Source organism: Miscanthus floridulus, chromosome 5 (genome assembly GCF_019320115.1).
Source record: "Miscanthus floridulus cultivar M001 chromosome 5, ASM1932011v1, whole genome shotgun sequence".
NCBI lineage: Eukaryota > Viridiplantae > Streptophyta > Magnoliopsida > Poales > Poaceae > Miscanthus > Miscanthus floridulus.
In genome coordinates this window covers 19,662,954-19,690,718 of record NC_089584.1, presented here as the reverse complement: position 1 = coordinate 19,690,718, position 27,765 = coordinate 19,662,954, and the positions used below count along the sequence as shown (strand labels likewise).

The 27,765-nt window shown below is 49.4% G+C and overlaps 5 protein-coding genes and 1 long non-coding RNA gene across 7 annotated transcripts; 3 read left to right on the top strand and 3 right to left on the bottom strand.

Annotated features, from left to right (window-relative positions):
* The first annotated feature begins 1,968 nt into the window (after positions 1 to 1,968).
* Positions 1,969 to 2,776, top strand: LOC136451699 (uncharacterized). Its single transcript, XR_010758630.1, has 3 exons — positions 1,969 to 1,993; positions 2,081 to 2,278; positions 2,473 to 2,776. It is a non-coding gene; the product is annotated as an uncharacterized lncRNA (long non-coding RNA).
* Positions 2,777 to 3,807: 1,031 nt separating this feature from the next.
* LOC136451698 (uncharacterized) lies at positions 3,808 to 4,918 on the bottom strand. The gene has a single exon (XM_066452383.1). It carries the CDS (start codon positions 4,886 to 4,888, stop codon positions 4,082 to 4,084), a length of 807 nt encoding a protein of 268 aa, XP_066308480.1. The 5' UTR covers positions 4,889 to 4,918; the 3' UTR covers positions 3,808 to 4,081.
* A 2,558-nt stretch (positions 4,919 to 7,476) lies between these two features.
* LOC136449630 (uncharacterized) lies at positions 7,477 to 10,490 on the bottom strand. The gene is made up of 8 exons (XM_066449736.1): positions 10,200 to 10,490; positions 9,978 to 10,094; positions 9,714 to 9,842; positions 9,431 to 9,607; positions 8,905 to 9,045; positions 8,439 to 8,624; positions 8,181 to 8,252; positions 7,477 to 8,078 (listed from the first exon to the last, which is right to left on the bottom strand). The coding sequence occupies exons 1-8, from the start codon at positions 10,455 to 10,457 to the stop codon at positions 7,872 to 7,874; spliced, it is 1,287 nt and encodes a 428-aa protein (XP_066305833.1). The 5' UTR covers positions 10,458 to 10,490; the 3' UTR covers positions 7,477 to 7,871.
* A 60-nt stretch (positions 10,491 to 10,550) lies between these two features.
* LOC136454358 (protein ABCI7, chloroplastic-like) lies at positions 10,551 to 14,093 on the top strand. The gene is made up of 4 exons (XM_066454805.1): positions 10,551 to 10,568; positions 10,634 to 11,536; positions 11,877 to 12,136; positions 13,546 to 14,093. Exons 1-4 carry the CDS (start codon positions 10,551 to 10,553, stop codon positions 13,892 to 13,894), a joined length of 1,530 nt encoding a protein of 509 aa, XP_066310902.1. The 3' UTR covers positions 13,895 to 14,093.
* A 3,568-nt stretch (positions 14,094 to 17,661) lies between these two features.
* On the bottom strand, positions 17,662 to 20,090 carry LOC136451697 (uncharacterized). Of its 2 annotated transcripts, XR_010758629.1 has the most exons (5): positions 19,145 to 20,090; positions 18,972 to 19,074; positions 18,575 to 18,883; positions 18,002 to 18,500; positions 17,662 to 17,908 (listed from the first exon to the last, which is right to left on the bottom strand). XR_010758629.1 is itself a non-coding variant. In XM_066452382.1 (4 exons), exons 1-4 carry the CDS (start codon positions 19,370 to 19,372, stop codon positions 18,226 to 18,228), a joined length of 915 nt encoding a protein of 304 aa, XP_066308479.1. In that variant the 5' UTR covers positions 19,373 to 20,090; the 3' UTR covers positions 17,662 to 18,225. The 2 variants fall into 2 exon arrangements, 1 of the variants encoding a protein (XP_066308479.1); XM_066452382.1 differs by having other exon boundaries at positions 17,662 to 18,500.
* Positions 20,091 to 22,727: 2,637 nt separating this feature from the next.
* Positions 22,728 to 24,055, top strand: LOC136451695 (uncharacterized). The gene is made up of 2 exons (XM_066452381.1): positions 22,728 to 23,490; positions 23,590 to 24,055. The coding sequence occupies exons 1-2, from the start codon at positions 22,897 to 22,899 to the stop codon at positions 23,656 to 23,658; spliced, it is 663 nt and encodes a 220-aa protein (XP_066308478.1). The 5' UTR covers positions 22,728 to 22,896; the 3' UTR covers positions 23,659 to 24,055.
* The last annotated feature ends 3,710 nt before the right edge of the window (positions 24,056 to 27,765 follow it).

The following is a 27,765-nucleotide window of genomic DNA, read 5'->3' as shown; positions in this document are numbered from 1 at the left end:
GTTGCAGAGGCATACCTGCGGGAGGAGGTGGCAAACTTCACAACGCTGTACTACAAGCCGAACCTTCCTAGCAATCAAAATCCACTCCCTCATTACAATGCTGATGAAAATGAATCGACCCTCGGCCTTTTCCAAGGACAACTCGGTAGCACAAGTGGATCGACCGTTATGATCTTGACAAATAAAGAGTGGCGCAGTATCATGTTATACGTGTTGAATAACCTTACTGAGGTGCAACCTTTCATCAAGTAAGTTCTCAATGATCTTGTTTCAATACGCCGTTACTATTCAACGTCCAACCCTATTGATTCTCGCTCCAACAGGGAATTTGTTCGTGAATCCTGGCATGAACCTAGGGATCCTACCCCGCAGGAACAAGACACCCTTCTATCGCGGGGCGCGGGAGCGGATAGGCCTGATTTCATTTCTTGGTTTAAACGAAAAGTAATGTCCAATTTAGCTTGTACATTCGATATTCGAATATAACGATCTATCATGTTTGAGCTTGCAGGCCCAGACCGATTCGTCCATGAGTGATGAGTTGAAACAAGTTGCGAACGGCTGCCAAGCAGGGTGCGGCGCCCGAGGACGAGGGAGGCGAGGCGTCGGGTGTCTACCAGCGAGGCCCGGCGACGCTCCCTTCGTTTCCGCTTCCTTAGAACTGTCTAGTGCTTCGCCCTGTGCCGCCCAAGTAAGTAAATATAAATGATACCACAACTACTTCATATGATATGTTTGAAATCGAAAGAGAAACTGATAAATTTTCTTCTTACTTGTGCAGGGCTTGGGAGGTGTTGTTAGGTACTCCTTTGCGCTCTCCCGCGACCGTCTTGGGTGTGTTGTGTCGGAAGTGGTTCCCCGGCATTGTGGAGTTGCCGTCGGAGGCCCGAGAGCCAGCCTACACGTGGGACAGGTACGCCCTGGGCGAGGACGACCAGTACCGCAACAAGCAGGAGCGGATACTTGCTGAGTTTTGGGTAAGTTCCTCTCGCACAACATTAATCAATCCTTCACATTGAATTCTATTTTTTTCAAATAACGATTGGATATATCATCTTTTATGCAAAGGTTTTTCAGGGCCGAAGAAGGAACCGAGGGCCTCGCTGATCGTGTGGCGCATGCAGCCTGTAGGAAGTATGTCACCGACATGTTTCACGAGGCGCGCGTCTAGGCCCACATAGACTACTACGCGTCGGCTCGTAGAATGACAGTCACCAAGAGGGAGGCTCGACAGATGACGCTGACCCAGGAGCAGTACCTTGAGGTACATGAATAACATTGATATTGTTTTGTTTTTGAATTAAATATGTTCAATTTCATCTTCATATATGTCAAACACTCGTTGACATGTAGGTGATTCCCTGGTGGTGCCGAGCGCATGCCGACGCCTGGACAATGATCGTGGCTAGGTGGTTCACGCCGGCCTACATAGAGAAGCACGAGTCTCAGCGAGCACTGCGTATGCTCAGGCCAGCTGCCACTCACCATCAAGGCAGCAGGAGTCTCCCCGGATTCAAATCGGCATATGTAAGTGATTTTTCTTCTATTTAGTTTCACGCTTAACGTATGCCTGATTGCTCACCACCTGCCGCCTTTCTCGCAGGAGGCTGCGCACCCGGACGAGGATGTCTCGATGTTCACGGCGTGGGCTATGTCCCACCAGACCAGGGTGGCCGGCGACGTCACCTGGGACCCGGCTGCCCCTCGCGAGGCATACTTCGACCCTAACGTGTACACTAAAGTCCAGGAGTACACGTCGGCGGTACAGCAGCGGCACGGGCCAGAGTACGACGTCCGCACCGAGCCCATTGATGCTGAGGCCATCATGAGGCTCGGTGGCGGCAGGAAGCACGGCCGGACGTGGATTGCGAACGCCGCCATCGACCCCACCACTGTTCCCACTCTGAGCCAGCTCCGAGCACAGAGCACGAGTTCCAGCCAGCCCATACGCTCACGGCCTACTCCAACACTGCAGCGGGTCGATGCGCTCGAGGTAATTCTTGTTTTACTCGTCGTAAATTAATATTCTCACACTTGAGTTAGTTTTGCATTACTGAAATATTGGAGTGCAATATTACAGGCCCAGAACAACGAGAAGACGGCGCAGATCACGGCCCTCACTGCTCGGCTGGAGGCTGAGCAGGCCGCTCGGGAGGCCCAGGAGGTCAGGATTGCAGAAATGATGCAAATCATGCAAGCTCTTGGGCAGAAGACGGGTGTGCCTGTGCAGATGTCAGCTCCTCCGCCTCAGGTGCCGCACGCGTTTGCAGCTACTCCTGTAAGCGTTAAAGTTCACTTCTCGCTTGTGTGACATAGAAACCCAGAGAACACTAGCTACTGATTTGCTTGTATGACATAGAAACCCAGACAACACTAGCTATAAAAAATTTGATAGGTTTCTGTCTAAATACTAAAACTATAGTCCTAGAATAATTACTGCAATCTCACATAAGCATATAATTGTTTGTGCAGCCTCAGTCGGCGGGTTCCAATAACCCCCCTCGTGCGTCACCTGATTCTGGCGGCTTCGTTACACCACCCTCGACGCAGAGGCCAGACGGTTGGGAAGGTTGGTGACGCAGAGGCCAGACGGTTGGAGAGGTTGGCCAGCCTCAGTCGGATTTGAACTTGTGGACTTGACACTTGAGTTAGATTGTGGACTTATGGAATTGTTGAATTTGGACTTGTGATGATACATGTGATGATCTATGTGATATCTGTGAGATATATGTGATATTTGTGAGATATATGTGATGATTGTGATATTTGTGGGATATTTCTGCTGTTGAATATATATATATATATATTTTGTCTGCATGGAAAGCAAGAAACAGGTGGAATGTTGAAAATTTTCACTGGTCTTTGCCGAGGGCCTTGACCATAGCCCTCGGCAAAGAAAATCCCAGGAAAAATTAAAAACAGGTCTTTGCCGAGGGCCTTCACCATAGCCCTCGGCAAAGAAATTCCCAGGAAAAATTAAAAAAAAGCTCTTTGCCGAGGCCCTTCACCATAGCCCTCGGCAAAGAAATTCCTAGAAAAAATTAAAAAAAAGCTCTTTGCCGAGGGCCTGTATGTCAGCCCTCGGCAAAGACACCGTGGAAAATAACCGCGAACCTAACGACTACTTTACTTTGCCGAGGGCCGCCGTTAGCCCTCGGCAAATACTATGCCGAGTGCCCGATAAAAGGCCCTCGGCAAAGAGTCCTTCGCCGGCGTTTTTTTTCCCGAGGGTTCTTCATCGAGGGCTGCCCTCGGCAAATCCTTCGCCGACGGCTGAAGAGCCTTTGCCGAGGGCTTCAGGCCCTTCAGGCCCTCGGCAAAGACCCTGCGTCCAGTAGTGATGACAGATGCGAGATTGCGAGCACGGTGCCGACGGCCGGGACGCTCCCGCTGCAACTGCAGTCCTGCACGCCACCCTTGATGAGGCTCCCTCGAACAAGCATTCCCCACAAACACATGGGCATACTTTGATCACACTCCATGCATGCCCCGCCAAGCAACCCGTAATCAACAACAACACAACCAAAAAGCGCCTCCATCCGATCCCATGCCAAGCAAACAAAAGGGATCTTTTAAGGAAAAAAAGACCATTGTTCTATCATTGCCACCTTTCCCTGTCGTGCACCACCCATTCTCTCAATTTTATTCGATCATATTTTTTTTTCTCGATCACGCAAAAGATTTGCGTGTTTTTATATTAAGAGAGAATTGTTTGTTTACCGCACGTCCTTGAGACGCTCTAGGGGGCGAAATTGTTTTACAGCTTAGTATTGGCCCTCCCTAGAATAATACAAAGGAAGCTAGTCGACTATGTAGCTAGAAGACAACCTAAGTTCCTTGCGCCTGCTTGCGCCCACAGCTCAGGAACAACCAGGCACAAGCCTGCTAAAACTAGCCCGAGCTGAGCAGCAAGTTTTCTTATAATTTCATATATATGCAAGCATGGCTGTAACTTGTAGCCATGCATTTGGAATGCGTGAGTACGTTAATTCACAAGCTCTTTGTTTATGAGTTTCACAGGAAATTGTTCACCTTATTAGCTGGGCGCCAGGCCAGGCCAGGCCAGGCCAGTTAATTAACTCTAGAACTCCCTACTCTTCTTGGTCCTGCTGTGGCTACAGTCACAAAGCAAGTAGCTGAGCACGTTGGACACACTCGTGCCGATGAACGGCACGTTAAGCACCGGACGAACCCTAACACCACCATGGCTACCACTACAGCTGCTACCTTTTCTGCTACCTCCGTAGTAGTAAGCTCTTGAACTACCAGTAGCTGCCCCTGCGCCGCCAAGCTTCTTGTAGTACTGATGATGATGAGGCCGGTGGCCGGCGGCGTCCGAGACGACGGCGTCACCACCCAAGGCGGCAGCGGCACCATTCCGCGCCACGGCCGCCGCTGCGGAGCCGACTGACCAGCTGCGCATCAGCGGGAACGGCGGGCAGCCGAACCTCCCGGCGGACCGCGGCGCGCCCGTCGTCGTCGTCGTGCCGGAGTTGACGCTGCTGCTGCGTGAGAACGGGGACGCCCACGACGAACCCGGCCGCCTGATCTGCTGCTTGCACGCCTGCTGCTGCGCCTTGACACGGCAAGCCTGTGGCTTGCACGGGGTGGTGGGCTTCGGAGCGGGCGGCGGCAGCGGTGGCATTGGCAGCAGCTTGCCGCCGGCGAAGAGGCGGTCGGCCGGGGCGACGTCGTCGGCGGCGGCCGCGACGACGGCGTTGGCGAAGTCGAACTCCGGCTCCGCCGGGAAGCGTAAGCGTGACTCGAGCAGCGACGCGTCCGACCGCCGCCCGGCGAGGGCTGCAGCAGGCGGTGGTGGTGTGGCGACTAGGTCGTGTGAGAAGGAGATCCTGGGGCTGATCAGCTCCGGGGCTTCCTCGTCTTCCATTGGCGGGAATGTCAGTGGGAGATCAGAGGCCGGCACGGAGGAGTTGGGACTTGGGAGGGAAACGGCCATAAATAGAATAGAGCTGCCGATCGAGCCGAGAGCCCGGTCCCGGACAGGTTGGGACCGTGGTCCGTGGGGTACAAATTTCGCACCCGAATTCGCGAGGTTGATTCGGTCTCACTCGCGCCCGGTCCCTTGGTCGGTCACCTACCTACGCTCGTCTTCTCGTCCAGTCCTCCTTCCACCAGACCTGAAACTTCCAGTCCTCCAGACCGGCTTGCTTTACGGTGCAGGCGTGTAGCCACCAGTCAGTAATCGTGCTGTTAGGATCAAGAATTCGATCGATCGAAATCTTTTTCGCAACCCCATCGGACTGCTTTGAAGTACGTAACGGCGATGGATGTGATGGGTTCGGCTTCGGCACCGTACGGAGCTCAGTTTTTTTTTTTTTTTGAACCGGAGGTAACCCCATTTCCATTATCACTAACGGAAATACAGCATTTTTGAGAAATATCAGAGTAAGAAAGAAAATAAGCAAAAGGCAGACTTACTACTGTAGCCTATTACAGACAGTTTTGGTCTAGATGATTGATAGGAAACGAAAACTATGCCATCTTGGCAGGACATCAAAGCTAAATCCAGCTCTAACGCAAGGTTAACTACTTGAGCCACCTTCCAAAAGACATTGCGAATACTTAGTTCCCAAAGATAAGAGCAGAAGGACCCGTCATCCCTGCTTGTTGTCATCACCGCCATCCTTCGACAGCAGTTGTCCATCCTTTCCCAGCTTCTTGCCCAGTAGAGAAGCTGCGATCTTCAGCATTGTTGCTCCAGCTTCAAGTGCTTCTTTGTTGATCTCCATGAATAGACCTGCCCAGTAATTCATGAGGGCACATGCATGGCATATGATTGATATAGGATTTATTAGAGGTTTCCCTTCAAAACAAACTTTGCTGCTGGCTTTCCAGATGTACGGAGCTCAGTTGGCTTCGACGTACGCAAGAGTTCTTTTGAGCTGAAAGAGAGAGAGAGGATTTCTGTGTCTGATACTCAGATTGCTTTCACTATACCACTGTTTACGCTGTATGGCGAGACGTCGACAGGGATTCCGACTGAAGCACTACTGTAGTTGGGAGCAGAATATGATGGGAGGGGCCTCTCTGGTCACTATCTCTCGAACTCGACGGATGGAACCAGCACAAAAACACGGGGGGATGGGAATGGGAGCCCCATGTTTCGGCTCAATCTCTCTCATGAACATTGGGATCAGCAGGACCTCCAAATCATGGTACTTGTCAGACATACAGCCATGGCAGCATGCAAGAAGATCCAGAAAGGAAGCTCTACCCATTTCCCTTCAATTCCTTCTCCCATCGGCGAAAAGGATAGCAACGCAATACAATGCGAGAGGAGCACTCAACTGGAATATCGAAAAGGCGCACCGCAAACTACTGCTAGTTCATCGTGGTCTGTACGGGTGAGAATGAGATCGAGAACTCAGCAAGGATTCATTTTGATGAAATCAATGGATCGGAGCTGCTACTTGTGTAACGGAGGCTCTTCATCTTTTTCTGAATGTGACGTGTCGTGAAAATGCGCAACACATCATAGTTGCTGCCTCGTGGACACGCTCAATTATTCATCCATGCGTGCCTTCCTTCGCTTTTCTGCAACTCTGGACCAGATCAATGGACTGCTGAATTATTGTGCGCTGCAACTGTAATGCATGCAAAATGATTTGGCCTTTGCATCGATGTCAGTAGCAACATTTGGCAGTCAGGAAGAATGTCGTCTCACTGGTGGCTGGTGTAGTGTAAATTCAGGTGACTGATATGGCAGTCAATGTTGCCCAGTTAGAGTGACACCTGGTAGGCTGGTACAACTACATCCACCATCTTGTTATGTCAGCAGCATCCTGAATTGCTCATGAAGACAAGCTCGGCTAGCTAGTAGCTAGGGCACCAAGCGGTAGCGGTCAAGGACGAGGAGTAGTAGGGGGCATCTGGAGCAGCACCGTCACTGGATTCCAGAGCCAGCCCATCATGCATGACCTGAAGAGATCAGCAAATGGTTGGTCGTGTGGTGCAGTCGTCGTTAGGCTCGTAGACACAGACTGTTCCTCCGCAGTGTTGCTCACTGTTCTACCTGGCTGGCAGTATCTCGCCCGTGCTGCTCTGTAGTTATGGGGTCCGGTCGGTTCCTGAATCCGCGGTGGCCTTTGGCACCTTGAACACAATCTCTCACTGTTCCACTTGTCACGGAAGGAACAAGGTAGGGGCAAACTTGTCTAAACTTGGATCAAGTTTACAGAAAATAATCAAATATATAAACATATACAATACCAAGTAAACGCACTATCGAATATATTTCATGTTGTATCTAATCAATCTTGTTTTATGTTGTAGATAAGTTAGCATTGTTTGACACAGGAGCCAGTAAGGACAGATCTAAAATTACTTATAATTTAGAACAGAGGAAGTATAAGCCAGGCCATCCCAATGCAATTCTGATTGACAATATGTCTAAAGTAGATGCAAATGCGCAGTCGGACAACAGCATAGCAGCCAAATGAGCTGAGACCATTCATGTGATAAACCAGGTCATAACAGCTTGGCATTTCAGCATAAACTTTCATGTTCAGCGGGAAACAAAACAGTACTGCTGCTTCTACCCAACTTACTAAAATATTGTCGGAGAAAAATGATTACAAGCGATGTGTTTTCCTTGGCGAAATAATGATGTAAATGATTGACAAACCGACTGGAGATTGGAGAAATGTAAGGCAGTGGAGAAAGATTCATGCATGCCGCCAGCCAAGTCCAGACTGGATGACACAACAAAATTCGGTGTAGATGCTATGTGTAGGATCCACTGCAGCACGGCACGGTCTGGAAAAATATGTACCTGGGCTTCAAAATTTTGGAAGCTCCTAATCCTGACCTATCTAAAGCGATTTCTACTACTACTGGTGCTCTTTTTAGTACTAAATTTGTCTAACTAGCTGCTGTATATGTACTTTATCGTGCACTGGAGGACGGGCAGATGGCTTAGGACTTGAAGAGTGAGCAGAGTATAATTGTCTAGACCTCTTAAGATGATCAATCCCTTGTCTTCTAAGAGCATTTGGATTGACACCTGCCTTGTGAGCAGCAATGACTCCAATCGCTTCCCAGTAGTTCCGGACATTCAGCTGAGAAAGCATTCAAAGTTACCAATAATTGCTTAGATCTATGAGCTTATCAGAAAGAGTCAAAGAGAATGCGACAGAACATTATAGCCGTATGTTGTGTACCGCTTCTATGCTGAACTTGTCTGGAGTATCATCAAGCACTGTCTCATTTTCCTGTACGGTAATGATTAAGGGCTGCAAAAAAGAAGAAGAAGAAATGAGTAATTTAGCTGACCTAGTTAATTATGACTAACACTTTTTGCAATTAGCTCCAATCATGATGCTAACATAACTTGCATTGAGGAACTTATCTAACACACTGTGCAGTCAAAGTGGATACATACTTCATCTTTCAATCACTAATTAATATGGACATTATACCTTGTTCTTTCTTGCAGCTCGAGCAAAAGCAAGTGTACCATCTCCTCCACAAGAGTCTTTGGGAAGAATAACACTGTCAACATCACCAGCCACTATGCAACCATTGTCCAAGGTTCCTTTCCTCATGACATACTGTGGAGCATTGCTTAACCCAGCAAGCACACAAGGCAGAAATGTATATCCAATCTATTTGATGAACACATGAATAAACAAACAACATATAGAAGTAATAAGCAATCAGGTTAAAAACAAAAGGAAAAAGCACTAAGTTTGACATAGGACAGGATTTATATCTATATATATGACCAAAGAGGCAAAAAGGTGGCTGAAAACGTTGTAACTAAAAACTGAACACATAACACTAGTTTAATATAAGCCTTGTAATGGTAGTGTGATTGTGAAACATGTCACTAGTAAATTGATAATTACTTAACTAAGTTATGCACGAGTACACATGGCCATATACCTCTTCAGCAGCAGATCTAGGGCATACTATTGGGCTGAGTGGTGGGGGTAACACTGCAGGAGCATGTGCAGAAGGGATTTTGAATTCTTTCACAATTAGATGACTGATAATTGCTTCAACTCCTGCCAATAGATCAACACCCTGCAATGAAATATCAGTCAAGAACATAAATGATGAAAAATACAAAAACATTCACTACCTAGGAAATGAAGAAAATGAAAGATACACTTGCCAACAAATGATAACCTCAGCGTACTGTTAATTGTCATCAACTCAATAGAACTCAGACCCATCAATATAAAGATCCAGTGCCATAAAGGGGCAATGACCTCCATGTTCTAGGGGAATGATAGCAGTAGCTCTCTATTCACTAAACTTTAGACCAGAATCCGTGTAGCTATCATACTTCTAAAATTGAACGTCTAGACTCGGATTCTCTATAAAAATGATTTGATGCAAATGTCAATGGTACAAGACATCATACAAATAAAAATAAAACGAACTACTTGAGCAGACAAGAGTTTACCTTTCCTTCCCGGTAACAATCTGAATCTTTTGGGTCATCATCTGGAAAGCGTGCAACTACCGCCACAGCATTCACATCTGAATGATTCACTAGTGCGTCAACTGCTCTCAGAAGAGAATCAGAGTTACCAACACTCCCTGTCGACTTCCCACACCTGGGATCAAACCATGTCTTGATCTACACCAAAAATGGGCATGCCCCAAGTAAACATCAAGATTATGCAAGCAGTTAATTATGCTTACAATAACAACTGCCAGCACTAGTATCAGAACAGAGTGTGCACCTCCAGAGGAGCATCTGTGACAATGTACTCCACTACAGGCAAGCCAAGAGAAGCCCTAGTGGCATCTGCAACCTGCAAGTGGCGCAGCCGGAGGTCTTCCTCGATTCCAGAATCCAACACCAAGCCTACCTAGGTGTGATCAGTTACAATGTGTCATTGGCTATCTCTTTCGGTAACAAACTAACAATAGTGTATAGCAGCACTATAGCCGATCTGGATGTTGGTGGGAGTAATCCCCACAGCGAGGGTCAATGCAACACTAACCTTGTTCTGGTGAACAGGTTGGAGTGCCCAGGTTCCTTCTGCGAACCTGTCAAGGGCGTACCCTTCCACGTAAAGTGTATTCGGCATCGGCCAGTACAGCATCGCAGCGTTCAGCACCTGCGACATGAAATTTCCATCTCTAAGTGAGCAACCAAATTCAAATGGAGAAACAGCAACATAAGTACAGCAGCATAATGTTGATGACGGGCTCCATGACGTTACGTTTGGGTGGGATATGACACAGTCGGCGACGCCGGCGACGGCCCGCGCAACCGGAAGGGCGTCGCCGGCGAAGCCCCCGACGGCCGCGCCGACGCCCGTGGGGACAATTAGAACGGACGTGTAGGGTCTCCTGAAGCACGCGGCCCGCGCATCGGCGGACGGAGAGAAAGAGCGGGCCCGGGTGAGCCTGCGCGGGACCGACGCCTGCGACGGCGTAAAGCGCGAGGTGAGGAACGGAGCAGAGAGACGGAGCGCCATTGCTTTGCCGGGACAAGGCAAAGCCAACGACAGCTGCGGGAACGAAAGCGGATAAGGCTACGCGCAGCTCCACAGGATCAGGGCTAGGCCCACATGAGCCGGCCCAACACGGTCCATATTTTTTCTTGAGTGGGCTGGGCTGTCAGTTCTCATTCCTGGTCCCACCTGTCAGGTAGGTTCAGGATCTCGGATTAGGGTCGAGGGCCCCTCCGCAGTCCGCACCGCAGCCACTGGGCAGACGAGGAGAAGCTTCGCGGACGCCATGTCCTCGCCGTCGCCGGTGTGCGCCGCCGCCTCTCCTTTGCTTCCGCCGCTCTTCCGCTCCGGTATCCGCCTCCGTGGCGCGCACGGCGCCCGCCGTCTCCGACGACCTCGTCCTCCGCATCGCCGAGCAGCTCGAGGACTCGGTGACCTCCACCTCCCCGCTCCTCGACCCCCTCCGCTCCGCCTCCGCGCTCTCCCTCCTCTCCACGCCCTGGCCGACACGCCGCTCCAGCGAGGCCTTCCACTTCACTGACATCTCCTACCTCCGCTCCCTCCCCATCTCCCTCCCCTCCCGGGAGCCCTACCTCGCGCTGCCGTCCTCCCCTTTCTCTTCACACGACCTCTTCTCGGATGGAATCCTCCTATCCCCCTCTGGTGCCCATGTCAGCACCCTCGCCGATCTTCCCCCTGGCCGCGCTCGGGACCGCGCCGCCGCCGCGCTCGCCGCCTCCGCTGAATTCGCCCATAAGGACCTCTTCTACGACTTCAACGCCGTTGGGGCGAGGGACGTCGTTGTCGTGCACGTGCCTGAGGGGGTCAAGGTGGCTGACGACCCAATCCACATCATGTTCGCCTATACCAATAGCGGTGCTGAGAGTATGCTGATGTCCAATCCAAGGGTTCTGGTCGTGGCCGAGAAGGCAGCAGAGGTGGCCATAGTGGAGGAGCACTTTGGGGCTGGAGAAGAAGGTGGTTGCTATTGGGCCAATCCAGTGGCAGAGATTATCATCGACGAGGGCGCAAGAGTGGTTCATTCATACGTGCAACATCAATCATTTGCTGCAGCACATACTAAATGGACAGTCGTGAAGCAGGTGGGTCTGAATTTTAGATAAATAAGTGTTGTAAGATACTTGTGATTGCAGTTATGAATGAGTGTTATATGCTCTTGAAATGGGATAGGATAGTGATGATAAGAGAAGCAACTCTGATCAAATTATGGAAGAGATTGTTGGAGTTACTCAGATTGATTCTGAGCTGGGGACATTTGTCATTCCAGGGTCCCATTGTTTGATCTACCTCATGACTCAAGACAGTTGCCTCCAATTTTCTAGTGATAATAGTCATTGTCGGTGTTAGCATTGATCAATGAAGCTTGGTTGAACAGGGAAAATCAGTTTTATTTGTTCTGAAACTTCTTTTTTCTTTTTGCAGGATACAACTAGTAAATATGAGTTTGTTGAGGCCAGCACTGGAGCAAAATTGAACAGGCACAATCTCCATATCGAGCAATTAGGTCCTGAGACAGAGACAGAACTGTCAACACTTCACTTAACATCTCAGAATAAGCAGATACATGATCTGCACAGCAGACTGATACTTGATCGCCCTAGAGGTTTTTCACGACAGCTCCACAAATGCATTGCTTGTAGCACAGGAAATAGCATATTTGGTGGCAATATTAAAGTCAACAGGTATATTTATCATCTTTTTTTTTCTTTTTGTTGTTTTGTTCTTCCTGGAGAAATGTTATCTATTCCGGTCATTTAGCTGACCAGCATTGCATAGATTTCTAGTTTCATGCCTGTGCCATACACTTTTTTATTGCTCAATATTTCACAGTAGGTGAATATATGGCATCCTAATATTACATATTTGTTCAGAATAGATTTAAGTTTTAACTGAAATCTGGAATATAATATATAGTTGCATAACACGTATGATGTGTTCGTGGCATAAAAATATTTCTAGTTTCATGCCTTTGCCAGAAACCTTTTTATTGCTCACATTTCACAGTAACTGAATATATCTTATCCTAAGATTAAATATTTGTTTTGGATAGATTTAAGTTAACTTGAAGTCTATAATATAGAATGAGTAGTTGTATAAGGTGTTTGGTGTGTTTCATGACAAGTTAGCAGAAAGCCACACAAACATTACTTATTGCCTTGTACAAAGCTGCTTTATCATCCTTCTGTACTTACGACCTATTGACTGTTGAATTTTGTTTCAACTATAGTTATATTGTTATGCAGTTCTGTGTATTACTGATTCGCCAGGTCGCCATACATGTATCTGTACGGCGATATGGCGTGATACACATATTACCAAGTATCAGAAAAACTAGATAAATCGTTTGGTTTAGCTCGCGATACGGCGAGATACGCTGTGCCCATACGTGCCAACCAAATAGTAGTACCTCATTTTACAGCCGCAAGCCCAACAGCATGAGCCCATCCATTCTCAAGCCTCACCCCAGAACACCGGGTGTCTCATCTCCACCTCCCATCTCTTGCTTCTCGACGCCGCCACGGACAGGGAGCGAGGGTTGCCACCTTGCACGGTGCATTTGCTGCTAGGATGTAGTGCTGCCGCCTCACTAGGAGCGCATGCTGTCAGAAGCTAGCACCGCCACCTTGCTGGGAGCCATGTCGCCACTGGGTGTGCTCGTGCCCCTGTGAGCGAGTACCACCAATTTGGATCTGAAGCTCTGGGACTTGGGAGATTGTCTTGCGCAGCTGCTGAAGGTTCAGAGATAGGTGCGCTCTAGCTATGGTGACCAGTCAGTTCCTGCCTGCTTGTTCATTTAGATCCTCTCTTTCCTTCGCACGTCTTGTTGAAATTGATTCATTCATTTAGATTCTCTCTCTGAGGGGATGTAAATGCAATTATTTTAATTGGGCGTATCGGCTTATCCTTGTTTTTGGACAAATGCTGTATTGCCGTACCCGTACCCGTATCGTGTATCGGTGATACATAGATGCAGTTATATAATTCCTAGGACGTCCACCATCTTTGTTTTACTGATGAGTCATGACACACCTGTGTCTAAAGCTGCAATCCTAGATTTGCATCCTAATATTGTGATGGTCTTGATTCACAGGTATGCACAACAAACTGATGCGGGGCAAGAAACCAAGTGTCTTATCCGATCACCAAAGGCGCTTGTTAATGTCAAACCGAACCTTCAGATTATTGCTGATGATGTGAAGTGTACTCATGGTGCCGCCATCAGTGGTGAGCTTGATCCAAATGAGCTCTTCTACTTCCAGGCAAGAGGTATCAACATGGGTATCAACATGAAAACTGCAACAGATGCCCTGTTATACTTCTTTGGAGCCCATATGATAAAGCGCATACCGTTTAAGCCCATAAGTGAGAAGGCATTAGCACAGTTCAAAGAGTTGCTTGTTTCATCCAGACAAACAGCGGGCGAGGCCCTTCATTTGTAATATCGTTTCAGTTAGTTTGACACATTTTGGTGAGATGAGAAAAATAGCAAAGGTTAGAAGTATTTCTGCCAAACAAGGGGAGGCTCTATAACCACATTTTGAAATGTTGTAAGCAATACTATTCTAGCTTGCAAATGCAGTTTGTTTGCAAACGGCTTGTTCGTCTCTAGCAGGGGAAGATGCTGTTTACATCAGAGTAGATTATTGTTATTGCGCATGTTACTACATTATAATTGAGTCGAATCTGTACTTGAAATTTTTTTTGTAAAGAAATACCACAAAGTGATGCACCTCAGCGGAACAAATAAAGCTTTTTTTTTCTCTAGAGGAGATTTGGTTAGTAAAGACGCAGGTATATTTTTTTTCCAGAGTTTCCAGTTGTTCTGTCTTAAGTTTTCTGTAATATTTTTTCCTGGGTAGAACATGACGTTTGTGTGTGCGCCGACTGCTCGACTAGCCGGCAGAATGGTAGATGTAGCTAGATATTGTTGTACACTGACGTAGATCCATGAATAGTAAAGATTTAAAATACCTAATAGAGTTGCTTTCGTAGCTCAGTTGGTTAGAGCACCCGTTTAGTAAGCGGGAGGTCTTAGACAATTATTTTCCCTTTTTGCAAATTCATTCTGTAGCTACTTTTTTTAAAAAAAATCCCTTTTTGCAAATTCATTCTGTAGTTTTTCCCCTTTTTGCAAATTCATTCTGTAGCTATTTTTTTAATTTTTCCCCTTTTTGCAAATTCATTCTGTAGCTACTTTTTAAATCTCCACACTCACTGAACCAATAAATATAGCTACTTTTTCCCTTTTTACAAATTCATTCTGTAGCTACTTTTTAAATCTCCACACTCACTGAACCAATATTTTATTGATTTTTGATCTGTAGCCAGCCTTTTAAAATGTCTCTTCACTCATTGAACTAATATTTTATTGATTATTGATCTGTAGCTAGCCTTTTAAAATGTCATGTGTTCACCCTCTTTCTTTTTTCAAATTTCTAGCTATTTTTTCTCTTTTTGCAAATTCATTCCTTTTTGCAAATTTATTCTGTAGCCAAACTTTTTAAATCTCTTCACTCATTCAACCAATATTTTAATGTTTTTTTATCCATAGCCGGCCTTTTTAAATGTCACACGTTCGCCCTTTTTTCTTTTTGCAAAATTGTAGCTATTGTTTCCTCTTTTTGCAAATTCATTATGTAGGAGTAGTCTTTTTTCCGAAAGGTCTGAGTTATTGGCTTTCATTTATAAGAGAAGAGGATAAATTACAAAGCCTATAAGCGGCGCAAGCTACGTCAGCCCTTTTTTTTTTTTTTTTTTGGTTCAACTTTATGAGTCCCATGTCACCCTAGTTTTACGGGAAATCTATTACAAGTAACCCTGTTCACGGTTTGGTTTTTGCGGCTTTGAACGTGTTTGCAACCCAACCCATTTTTTTAGCACACAGAGTTGGTCTGGTTTATATGCGGTTACAGAGCGGCTTCGACCTCATTACTGGGTTGGTTTGGCCTGGGCTGCTCCATGGGTGCCGCGCTCGAGCTCGCGCCCGCCGGCCCCGCCGCTCGAGCTCACGCTCGCTGGTGCAGCTCTCGAGCTCGCACTCGCCGGTGCCGCGCCCGCCGGCGCCGCGCTCGAGCTCGCGCCCGCTACTGCCGCGGTCGCCGGCGCCGCGCTCAAGCTCGCGCACGCCGCCACAGTCGCTGGTGCCGCGCCCGCCGGAGCCGTGCTCAAGCTCGCGCCCGCCGCCGCCGCGTCCCCGTCTCCGCGCTTGAGCTCGTGCCCGCCGCCGCCGCTGCTACCGCGGACGCCGGTGCCGCGCACGCCGCCGTGGTCGCTGGTGCCGTGCCCTCGGGAGCCGCGCTTGCCTCCGCAACGCTCGCCGGCGCCGCGCTCACGCCAACCGCCGCCGGGCTCGACACTGGCGTGCTCGCCGCCACCGCCCCGCTCGGAGTTGCAACCCGCTCGCGCTAGATCTGCGCTGCGGCACCGCCGCCAGCGGATTTTTTGTTTCCCCGGGTTTCGATGAGTTTCGGTGGCGGACCGGATAAGGCTCCCAAGCCGCTCTGTAACCGTGATGGTGGTTTTCACTGGGCTGGTTACGGGCGGCAGCCGGTTTTGTTAAACCGCTGAACAGGGTTAATTACAAGAAAACAAATAGCGACTTTATAGTCAGCGACCTACTAGACATACACAACTCCAGCCTAAGGCTGACCGCAGCGCAGAGCGCTAAAGCGGCCGGTACGCTAGGGGTAGCGTACCGCGCGCCTGCAAAGGCCCCGGCAGCGTACCGGCGCTACAGGAACGCGCCCCAGACCGCGTGCGCGAGTGAACCACGCTAAACACTGTAGCAACACTGTAGCAAAAAAAGAGAGTGTTAGGGAGAGAGAGAAAGGAAGAGGGAGGGGAATAAAATATGGAATAGTAGATATAGAGTATGGGATAGAGATAACACGGGTGCGGAAGAAATGAGTTTAGAGTAGAGAATCTTGATGACTAGGATAAAATATTCCTTTTTAGAGATGAAAATAGAGGTCGACGAGTGCAGATAGCCTAATGCTCTGGAGTCGACAGTAGAAATCCTAGCCCCTTGTTGCCTGTGTAGCTCCACAACCTTCGTCTGTTATTCAGTGCACCACTTGCTGGGCAGTCATGCATTGTTTTCGAAAGACACGGTTATTTCTCTCTCTAGATCTCTCAGGTCTTGTATTCCTAGGTCTTGTTTGTTGTGTTGCACCAGCCGCCAGATCAAGGAACCAGTCGTCAGTCTATTTAAGGCCTTGTTCGGTTTATCTTATATTTAGCTTGTTCAACTTGTTTTTTCAGCTGAAACAGTATTTTTTTTTCACAACAATTCAGCCAGAACAGTGCTTTCAGCCAGTTTCAGCCGAGTTTCAGACCAGCGAACGGGGCCATCTCTTCACTCATTTTGAACCATATTTTATAGATTTTTAATCTGTAACCAGCCCTTTTAAATCTCACATGTTTACTCTTCTTTTGCGAATTTTGTAGCCAGTCTTTTAAATCTCACATGTTCACTAATTAAACCAAATTTTTTTTAATTTGCAGCCCGCATTTTTAAATCTCATCAAACGTTCACCCGTTGAATCTTCCATCCGGCTTCATAAAACCTTTTCACTAAAACTATAATTACTACTCCCTCTGGAATATAGGGAATCCAAATTTGTCTTAAATCAAATTGGGCAAAATTTTACTAAACTTACAAAAAAAAGAGTATTAACATCTATCATATCAAATATATAAATTATGAAAATATATTTCATAATGTATCCGATGAAAATTTAATATCATAACTATTTTTATTCTTTTCTATAATTTTAGTCAAAATTCTCACAATTTAACTTACAATAAACCCTTATATTTCACGATGGAGAGAGGAGCATGATGATTGACACAAACAGCTCGGGTAGTTAGTACTTTTTATACTACGTTGGTCGATCTTTTCTCCCATTCAATAATTTGGATAAAAGTTTCAGATACATCCAATTGAACAGTTGTATATATACACTTAATGTTGCCTTTCTTCCTTAGTTTTTTAAAGAAATGAAATCTTTTGGTATAGCCATGAATTATTTACTTATTGTTTGTGTCGATCAATGATCCAAGTCGAGGAAACACAATTGGATCCTCAACGGCATTGTCAATAACAATGTATTGGAGAAACTCGACATATTTTCATCTTTTAACACTATTGTATAGATAGACTAATGGGTATAAGAATTCTGAAACTGCAAAGCTGGGAGTTTAAACACAAAAATGTCACCTTCCTGTCATTCTGAAAAGCAGATGTACATGAACTATACAGTGAACAGCAATAACTCGGTTCCATTCCCCACAACAGTAAACTTTCCCGACAAAAATCACTTCCACTTATTACAGATTTGCAACTCCAAGGATTTCACATTTCACTACTTCGCAACAACACATGAGCTTGAAGGACCTTAGCTATGGTTTGCAGCCTTCTCTGAACGCTGAAGCAGTACCATTCAGATCGCTCACTGAAGAACAAGCATATTCACGTCAGAACCCAGAAGCAGCAGCAGATCAGCAATCGGTCATCACTCATCTGAAATCCGAAGCGAGACGCTTACCTTCTCCTGGTGCGTGTCGAACCCAGAGGCTGTTCTTTGACCGACGTTGTAGAAGAGCACGCACGAGACCAAGCTGAGCGCCAGGGAAGCACCGAGAATGGCCACGATGGCGAGAATCCTTGCGCCCCCGTCAGGCGGCCCTTCTGAACCGCCCCCTGACGCCGTCCTAGAGACATTGCTGTCGCGTTGTCCCTGGACGCCGACATCGTCGGCCGTGACATTCCTCACCCACTCCGGCCTCTGTCCCGGCGTGGTGCGGACCAGGTAAGTGAGGAACCTGTCGAGGGCGACGTTACCCCGACGAGCCTTGGCACGGCCGCACTGGCTGCGGCTGTGGCCACGGCTTCTTCCTCGGGGTCGGAGATGCAGCGATCAGGGCGGCGCTGCTTCCTGCCGCGAGAAGGATGGCGGCATGACGAGGATGCCCGCGTCGCTTCCACATCCTTCGACTCGGTGTTGTGATCGTCGGAGCACGACTTGTCAACCGCAACGTCAATCTCTGGCAGATGCGTTCGATCAGATGCATCGCAAAGACGTCAAAGAATGAATGCGCTCGGGCTATGTACACCTTACCAGAGCGTCTCGTCGCCGTCGAGACCATCGCTTCGTTCTTGGCGCCATGCCCGGCATTGGCCAATGCAGAGACATCGACGGATCGCGACGTCGCCGACGTTGAGCCGAGGCTGGCGGTGGGCAGTTGGCCGCTTGCTGCTTCTGACGTGCCAGGATCATGAGCATTGGCGATGCCCGACGCCGCGTCTCCCACAAAGATGAAGCGGGTCGGGCTGTACTGCTTCCTGCTTCGGAGTGGCAGGCGGCGGTAGGACGACGGCGGCACCGCGTGCGCGACCGCTCGCCTGGCCGGTCGAAACCCTCGAAGCTCTGAGAAATCCATGGTTAGTTAGAAAACCCAGAATCAAGAAGACAAACAAGAGCAGGGGAGCACTTCGGGATGTGACGGAAGCCTTACCGAAGTAAAGGTCTTCGTTCCGGCCACTCCCCGTCCCCGGCGCATTGTCACGACCAGCATTGCTCGCCGGAGCGACCCCTTCCAACTCCTCCGTCAAAGCTTCCTGTTACAACGAACCAAGAACGAAATGAAGAACGGGGCGTTCCGTAATGCAGAATCGCTACTCGCCTCACCGAAGTAAAGATCGCCTCAACATCCTCCTCATCGTCGCTCTCCGATCCAGCAGCGGCATGGTAGTCGTCATTGCCCGCCCCCGAGACGCCCTCCTGCTCCGATGACAAGGCCCCGCGCGCCAGGCTGCCCTCGGCACCGGCCACCCCGCCCGACACCGGAGCACCGCCTCCCTGCTCCTTCTCCTTCCCCTCGGGCTGGTCAGGGACCTCGTGCTCGTCTTGCTCCATGGCGATCGCGTCGTCGGATCGTGGGTTGGGCGAGACACGGAGACGAGGAGGGAAGCGTGGAGTTCGAACGAAGCAGAGCAGGGGTGGATGAAGAAGTGGTGGTGATGGAGGGACAGGGCGCGACGCGAGCGGTTTTGGACTCTGAAGTCTGAAGCGGTTGGTTGCTTCAAAGCAAAATTCATCAGGCGGTTGCTGCTGACTGCTGCGATGTACGGGGACCGGTAGGGCCCAGCTGGCAGGACGAGATGGTGAGAAGTGGGAACCCAGGTTTGATATGCTCTGAGATTCGTATAAAATGAATATTTGTGAGATTCAAGTATAAAGTGCATATGAAACCTGCTTGGATTCCTTGGAGAAGGGGGTATTATAAGGCATTTGACCGATTCGTGGATTTCAAAAAAATATTGTAATATTTGCTAGAGGCGTGCACTGATTGAAGTGTATAATTTCTCAAGAAAATGATTGAATTGTATAAAAGCATACTGCGTGACCTTTGCCATCCATGTGAGTAAGAGGTTAATACAAGGCAATGCGCGACGGAGAGGCGGAGGCGCGTCGCTGGGACGGGAGGCCGCCGGGCCGGCCGCGTGCAGCGCGCGGAGGAGGCCGCCGCGTGCACCTTGGGACGCCGCCGCCGCTCAGCAGCACGGGCTAGCCGGGGACGGCGGCGGAGGCAGTGGCGGCGCTGGACGGGGGTGGGAGCGGCGGGGGCTGACGCTGCGTGGGGAGAAATTGTGACGACGGGGAGAGAGAGGACTGTGCCTTTTTACTGGAAGGTTTAGGGGAGTTCCTAGGCCGGTGATGCGCCTGTGGCCGTAGATGCGAAATCGAATGGACATGGAAGGCGGTGACGTGGCCTCGCGAGGGAGCAGTAAATGGTGTTGAGAAATAAGGGTAATGGTTAGCGGCCTGTTCGGTTGGCTGGTTCGTATTGTTGCTGGTTCGTGAAGAAGTACTGCTAGCTGGTTTGTGTGAGAGAAAAATACTGTTCTGACTGAAAATTTATGATCGTTTACGACAAGCCACGGCCAAACGAACAGGCTGTAGATGTGAATTATTTGACTGTACTGTAAACATAAGTTATTTGGCTGATGCTAAAACTAATTTGTTATGAAAGAAAAATATTGTTCTAATTCAAGCGACCAGGGCAAAGAGGATCAGTTACTATGGCCAACCTAGCGAACGACACAAACCGCGACTTGCGATTCGATGTTGCTCGTTGATGCCGCCGAGGAATCCGTTTCATGCAACAGCAGAACGCAAGCACCGAAGCACGCAACACGGCAAGGACAACCGTAGAGATCTTCTCGTAAAAGGTGTTGTTGGGTTTGTCGCATCACAACACGTCCAAGCAGAGAAGCACACGCTGGTTGAACAGTCCTGACCACGAACGAATCTACAGACTACAGGCACGCAGGCAGGCCAGAAAGGCAGAAATCAGAGAAGAATCAACAGTCGGTCAGTCGCATCGCGAAAGCTCCCCGTGCTCTGCATCCCATGAGGTGGCCGCTGCCGGGCCCCCACATGGCAGCCGCGACCGACTGGCTGACAGCCACGCAGTCGCGAGCAGCCTCAACAACGACTCGCCCGGTGGCGAGCGGGTCACTCACGTGAACGCCCGCAGCGGCAGCGGCCTTGTGATTTGTGAACATTCGAAGCTGAGACTGGCTGGCTGGCTGAGACGTCCAGAGTCCAGACCAGCATGGCACCATGCATCATACATGCTGACACGGGGGGCCCGAATCCTAGGGCCCACGCGTCAGTGGCATCACCCGCACGCCGCGTCGTTCCGTTCCCGTCTCCCAAACCCGTTGGCCTTCGATGATGGTGATGCAAATTGCAAGTGCTTACTGGTACAGGGCTACAGCGACACAAACGGTACGGGGCGCTGCGTACAAGCGAAACCAACATGTGGGGCCAGGCAATGCCTGTTGTTTCCTTGGTCCCACATGTCAGCCAGTTGGTTGGGCATCCCGTCCGGAAGTGACGGCGTTATTAATAAACGTGCAGGTGGTTGTGCTTGTGCGGGGCGCGCGCTCGCAGATGGATCCGCAGCTCGCGTTGCGTGTGGCAGCGCCAACTCAGCCAGCGAGCGCCACACCGCGCCGCCCAGCCGGCCACTCGGCCAGAGCATAATAGTATAGTAATAATGAATAATCTCCTTACCCCTTTTGCTCCTCTCACACTGGGCTTCTTTGCGTACAAGACCACGGTACTTTGCCAACAATCATCAAGGAATCCCCTCAGGCCTCAGGGGCATATCGCTTTCCGTCATCATACCAAGCACGCTCTCTTTTTGTTGCGTCCTCGATCTATTCATCCAGGGCGGCTGGTGTTACGAAAACAAGCGGCCGTGGCTAGAAATTCTTGCACCTTACACGAGGAAACCAATACTGCTATGAGTAATCCATGTAGTACTGTACCTCTACGTTATTAGAACATTGTCCCTTTCATTTTTTTTTTCCATTTTGATGTGCTATATGCTACGCTTGTGCCCGGTAAGTAATAATAAGAGACGTGCTTTTGCTAAACTTTACGTGTCACGATGGTACAAAAAACTTCTTCTTGTGTACTCCAAAACCCACTTCTTTGTTTGTGAGTTGTGACCAATAAATGAGCAACAAAGTCCCTTGCGACTAAATAAACTTACTTGCAATTTCTAAAAAAAGATAATTCACATAAGCAAGGGGAAAATGATAAACATAGAATTCTAATAAAAGAGTAAATGTTACAATGTAATGAAGCCAAAACATCATAATGTGACTCGAGCTCTACTTCGACATGTATTCCAACTTGCTCATCATCTTCTCGTGACCTAATGCTGTCGCATTGCTTCCCTTTTCTATCTTGTATCTTTCTACTCTTATTATCAAATCCTCTATTACGTGCTTCCCACGCTAATAATATGCCACCAACGACACGTGGCACCTTAGCATGCTACGCTACACTTCACTATTATTGTCGTCGAGTAAACTTGGCTCCTTAGACGATTTTCCCTATTTTGGAAAGATTCTATAACTCTAAAACCTAATCATCAAAATTAAAATCATCCTTACCATGAAACTTAGACTACAATATTTTTAAGAAAAAAAGTCTAAAACAAAGAATAGAAAAACAAAGAGACAGCTGCTGAGTGCAACTCACCGTCCATCCAATGATCTACGTCAACATCAAGAGCACGCACCGGTAAAAAAGAAATGAGAGTATGCATCGTCTCTTCTAAAATCGCAGAAGCAAAAAGAAAATGACAACAACACTGAAATACGAAATGACCGTCAAGCCCTCAACGCACACGCCCTCAATATTTATTCATCACCAACACCCACTATTCCATTTATTTTTCCTTTCCCCCACACTTTCATCGCCGAGCCGAGGACGAGCCGACGCACCTCCCTCTCGTCTCGTCTCCTCGCCTCCTCCCTCCCCCCTCACCACGTCCCACACGCTCCTCTCTACGCCGCAGCCCGCCGCCGCCAAGGGTTGCTCCCGCATCCGAGCGCGTCGCAGCCACGCCGCCCACGGCCATGGTGATCTCGGCGGAGCCGCCCCCGCCGCCTCCCCCGGATCCCGTCGCCTCCGACGCCGCGGCAGTGGAGGCGGCGGCCGCGGCCACGTCGAACGCCCGCCAGGCCGCCGCGTTCTCCGCGTTCCCGTCGCTCAAGACGTGGGGGAGCCACCGGGCCCTGCGCTGCGCCCACGTAAACCGCGCCGGCGACGCCACCGCCACCGCGAGGCGCTCCCCTGGGAAGCTCGCCGTGGTCGAGGAGAAGGCGGCGCTGAGCCATCACCACGAGGTGGAAGCAGGGAGCAGCGACGCCGCCGACGCGGACCACGTGGCGGCGGCGGAGGCGGAGGCCGCCGCCCCCGCCTTGCCACCGTGGAAGCTGCGCACCCGGCGGCGCCCCAAGCCCAAGGTGGCGGCGCCGTCCGCGAGCATGTCGCCGCCGCCGCCGCACGAGCGGAGGCCGTCGCGGGCCTGCGCGGAGGCCCTGGACCGGGCGCGGTTCTCCGTGACGCTCACGAGCGAGGAGATCGAGGAGGACATCTACGCCGTGACGGGCGCGCGGCCGCGCCGCCGCCCTAGGCGGCGGCCTCGCCCCGTGCAGAAGCAGCTCGATGTGAGTCCCCGCTCCCTCCTCCCTCCGGCCTCCTCCGCTCCGTCCCTTTGCCCTGTTCCAGGGACCCGTTTGTAATTTCGTAAAATCTTGCGTCCCCAGATGCTATTCCCCGGCTCGTGGCTGTCGGAGATCACCGCCGAGACCTACCGGGTGCCGGACGACCGGTGAGAGACTGCGTCGTCGCCGGCCCATGAATCAAGCACCGTGGAGCCGTCGTCGTCCCGTCGACGAGGACGCAGGAACCCTGAAGAAAGGCAAATTGGCCAATCACAATCCGGTGCTGTTCATTCTTTCTTTAACTCGTCTTCTGCTGGTGATGTTAATGAGCTAATCAGCTGCTAGTAGCTATCAGTAATTGTTAATTGATTGAATAGGATGCTAGTAGCAGTCGCAGGAAGCAGCAAGTGACTGTAGTATCAGCTTGTTATCTTCTTTAGCATAAGTACGTAAGGGATAGTTTGGTAACTTTTGTTTGGTGCGTGCTGGTTTGCCCTCGATGGTACGGTACCTTTGTTACCATCTGGATTCTATCTAAAATGCTAATGCTAATCTTTCTCCTCACACATGGATGTTTCGTGCCCATGAAGTTGCAACGTTGCATGCGCAAAATTGGCGAAAACTGACTCATACTTGCTATATATGTTCATTCATCTGTGATGTTGATGCTCCTACATTGATTCGTAGTTTCCTGTAGTTTTGCTGGAGATGATTAATACGACGTCCTGTTCGTTTGGGCTGGTTTGGCTTATAAGCCATGGCTGAAAGTACAATTGGCTAATTTGGTGTGAGAGAAAAATACCGTTCGTTGAATGATAAGTCGTGGCTTATAAACCAAATACGACCACGATTAGGCTCATGACAGCGGTGGTTTTTGGTCACATACCGGGTGAGGTTTTACCGGCAACGGCTAGGGTGGTATGGGTTACGTTGCTGACGGGCCAGCCACATGGTCAGTGACGCAAGGCACGGCCCCTTTGAGCACGAGGAGTTCACGGCCGTTCGGTTGACACGCGGGCCCGACCAGCGCCGGGAACCGAACAGTTTGGAGAAAAACCTGGCGCCGCTCGCCCAGTGGCCAGTGGGCAGGGCCTTTTCGTTGCCTGTTTGTTTTTAGCACCCGGGGAGGGCCCGCGCGTCAGGGAGGCAGAGTTAGTTGACACATACTCCTAATCCGATCCATGGTGGTGGTCCCGGCCGTGGACCGTCCAAGCCTCTCCGGTTTGTACGCTTGCTCTCGGCCGTGCGCCGCACCCCCCCCCCCCCCCCCCCCCTGGCCGGTCCATGGGCCGGGTCCACGCGCCCCCCATGCGATTGCGGTGGCGGTTACGTCGTGCGGGCGGGGGGCTGTCATGTGTTAAACGAGCTGTTAATTATAAGATAAGAAGTTGTTTTGGGTTGGGCGTCTTTTTTGTCAAGAAAAAGTTATTTTGGGTTGGGTGGCCACGGTTTTGGACCAAACTGTTCGTGAACTTGCTGGCCATCACTTGTGGAGTGGTGGTGAGGAGTTCCATGTACCCTTGAATGATGGCCCGTGATCGATCCTCCGCCGCCGTCCGATCAGCGGTGCACCGTGCACGGTTCCGGTCGTACGGTGCACCTACCTGGTCTGAAAGCTCTGGACCACTTGCACGCAGATGTGGTTGGACGACCTTGGGACATCATGCCTGATGCCTAGGCGTATATAGAGGAGGAGGAGGATCCTTGTTACCCCGCTCTGCCCAGCAACCGCTTGCTCCCTTTCGGCCTTTCGGGAGTGCTGTGCCTCCCTGCACTTGCGACCTTGGCCAGAGTACGAACAGAAGTCTACCGGGCAGTCTGGCTGTCAGGTTTCTTTCTTCTCAGGCAAGGCAATTTACAGCGCTGAATACCACTTGGGTCTTGGCTGTGAATGCCACTTGGGTCTTGTAGTAGCAGTACGACCGCAGGGTGCGTGGTTGACCTTCACATCCACAGTTCTACTGTTGCGCTTTTTTTTTAATATATACAGACAGAAAAGTCTGCTTCTATGCAAAACCTTTGTTGTACTATAATCCAGCTGAAGGAAAGGAAGGCCAAGATGGTTGAGTATGCACGGCAAAGTGCATACATTTTTTTTTAATCTGTTCGGCTGGTATTAAAGCTGACTGATAAGTCGGCTGAGACTGTTTTATTATAAAAGAAAAATATTATAGCAGCTAATAAGCCAGCTAATAAGTTTAGACGAACGGACCTCGGTTCAGAGACAGACCGACCGAGATGACCCTAAGCCCTTGTTTAGTTCCATGAATTTGGATTTTGGAGCTACTGTAGCACGTTCGTTTTTATTTGACAAATAGTGTTCAAACATGGACTAATTAGGCTCAAAACGTTCGTCTCGCAATTTCTCACCAAACTGTGCAATTAGTTTTTCTTTTCGTCTACATTTAATGCTCCATGCATGGGCCGCAAACATTCGATGCGACAGGTACTGTAGCAACTTTTTGGAAATTGGGGTGGAACTAAACAAGGGCTAAGTATGGATTTCGGAGACGACGGCACGTGCTAAACTCCGTCTCGTTCCATGTTGTACCGACGGTACCGTGGCGGCGGGCTGACAGATTTATATATTACTATTACACGTTGATTGGAGAGAGAGTGAGTAATCAAGCGGACATGGTCAACACGCTGGGTCGGGTTGGAGCAGCGGCGGATCCAGAAAATATTTTAGGAGGGCTGAACAACACTGCTGTTTGATCTTAAGTCTCAGCACCCCCTACACTATAGAACTTTATCTAAAAATTCATGGGGGTTCTACAGGGGTTCTACTGCTCCGGTATGGATAGGGGGGCTCGAGCCCCCCGCCCCACCGTTGGATCCGCCCCTGGGTCGGAGTGCAGGCATGCTCGCGTGTCGCGTCGCTCGTCAGCCAGCCACGGTCCAGGACAAGAGAGCTCCGGCCTCCGGGCCACTCAGCTACTCCTGGCCCGCTCGCCGCGTCTGGAAATTTGGAAAATACCGGACCCCGGACAGCGCCGTTACCGTCCTCTCGTGTACGGAAGGTGGATGAAAACGGATACGGATATCATCGATATTATATTTGTTTTTATATTTTTTTGAATTTGGATTCGAATGCAGATAGTGTTAATCATGCCGAATAGAATACGATTGGATATCAACATTATAAATATGCGATTTGAGTATTCGGATACGGATACGGTATCGGATGTTGAATATCCGGACTCGAATACGAATAAATTTGAACCCCTCTAAATAAATTCGGTCTCGAATACGGTCAGAAAATATCCGTACATTTTTCATCTTAAAAAACAACACAAACGAGCGTTTGTCCAGGTTCAAAGCTAGTTATGCTTTTTTTTTTTTTGAACGGAGAGAGTAGTATCTAGAAAACAGTAATGTGCTAACCTTGTACTTCCCTTCTCGGCCTGGCCGGCAGGCCACAGGGGTGTCGTCGTCTATATATATGTTGGGTCCAATGATGAATCAGTCATTTGCAGCAAGCATGATCAAACCTGCTGTACGGGCTTCTGGCTTCCCCGAACCGGCATATGGCTCAGCTATTATGCTTTACATAATACTATATGAGTAGTTTTCTCAAGGTCCGGATCAGTTTTACAGGTGTATATGCCAAGGGCATGTTTAGTTCATCCAAAATACCAACTTTGACACTATGCAAAAAAAAGATTCTCCGTCACATCAAACTTGCGGTACATGCATGGAATACTAAATGTTGACGAAATAAAAAACTAATTATACAGTTTGGTTGTACTTTGCGAGACGAACATTTTAAGCCTAATTAGTCAACGTTTGGACAATTATTACCAAATAAAAACGAAATGCTTCGCTACAGTTGACTCGGCGGCGCCGAATTCGGACGCAAGTGAGGGCCAAGGGCGGTTAGTAAGGGCATGGCCACCATGTCCGAGTAGGCAAGGACGAGAAAATGTTTTCAGCAATCATTCTTTTGGCCGAGGGGTGAAAAGCTGGGACCACCATTTTAATTCACTGTCGTTCCAAAAAAGAAAAGGTTCTGACATCTGAATTTGTTTGATTGGATAAACTTGAGTCGAGTCAATCACCTTACACACCCTACCTCTAATCGACCAAGTAGGCGAGTACCACCCCCCCCCCCCCCCCCCCCCCCCCCCCCCCCCACACCCCACACCCCACCACCACCACTCCCCAAGGCTCATGCATATACCACGATCACATCATTATCCTGTCATTTCCGTCCTTTTTCATTACGTCGGCAAAGAAGCTTTGCTCGAGTGACGATACCTGCGTCACACGTTTCTGATT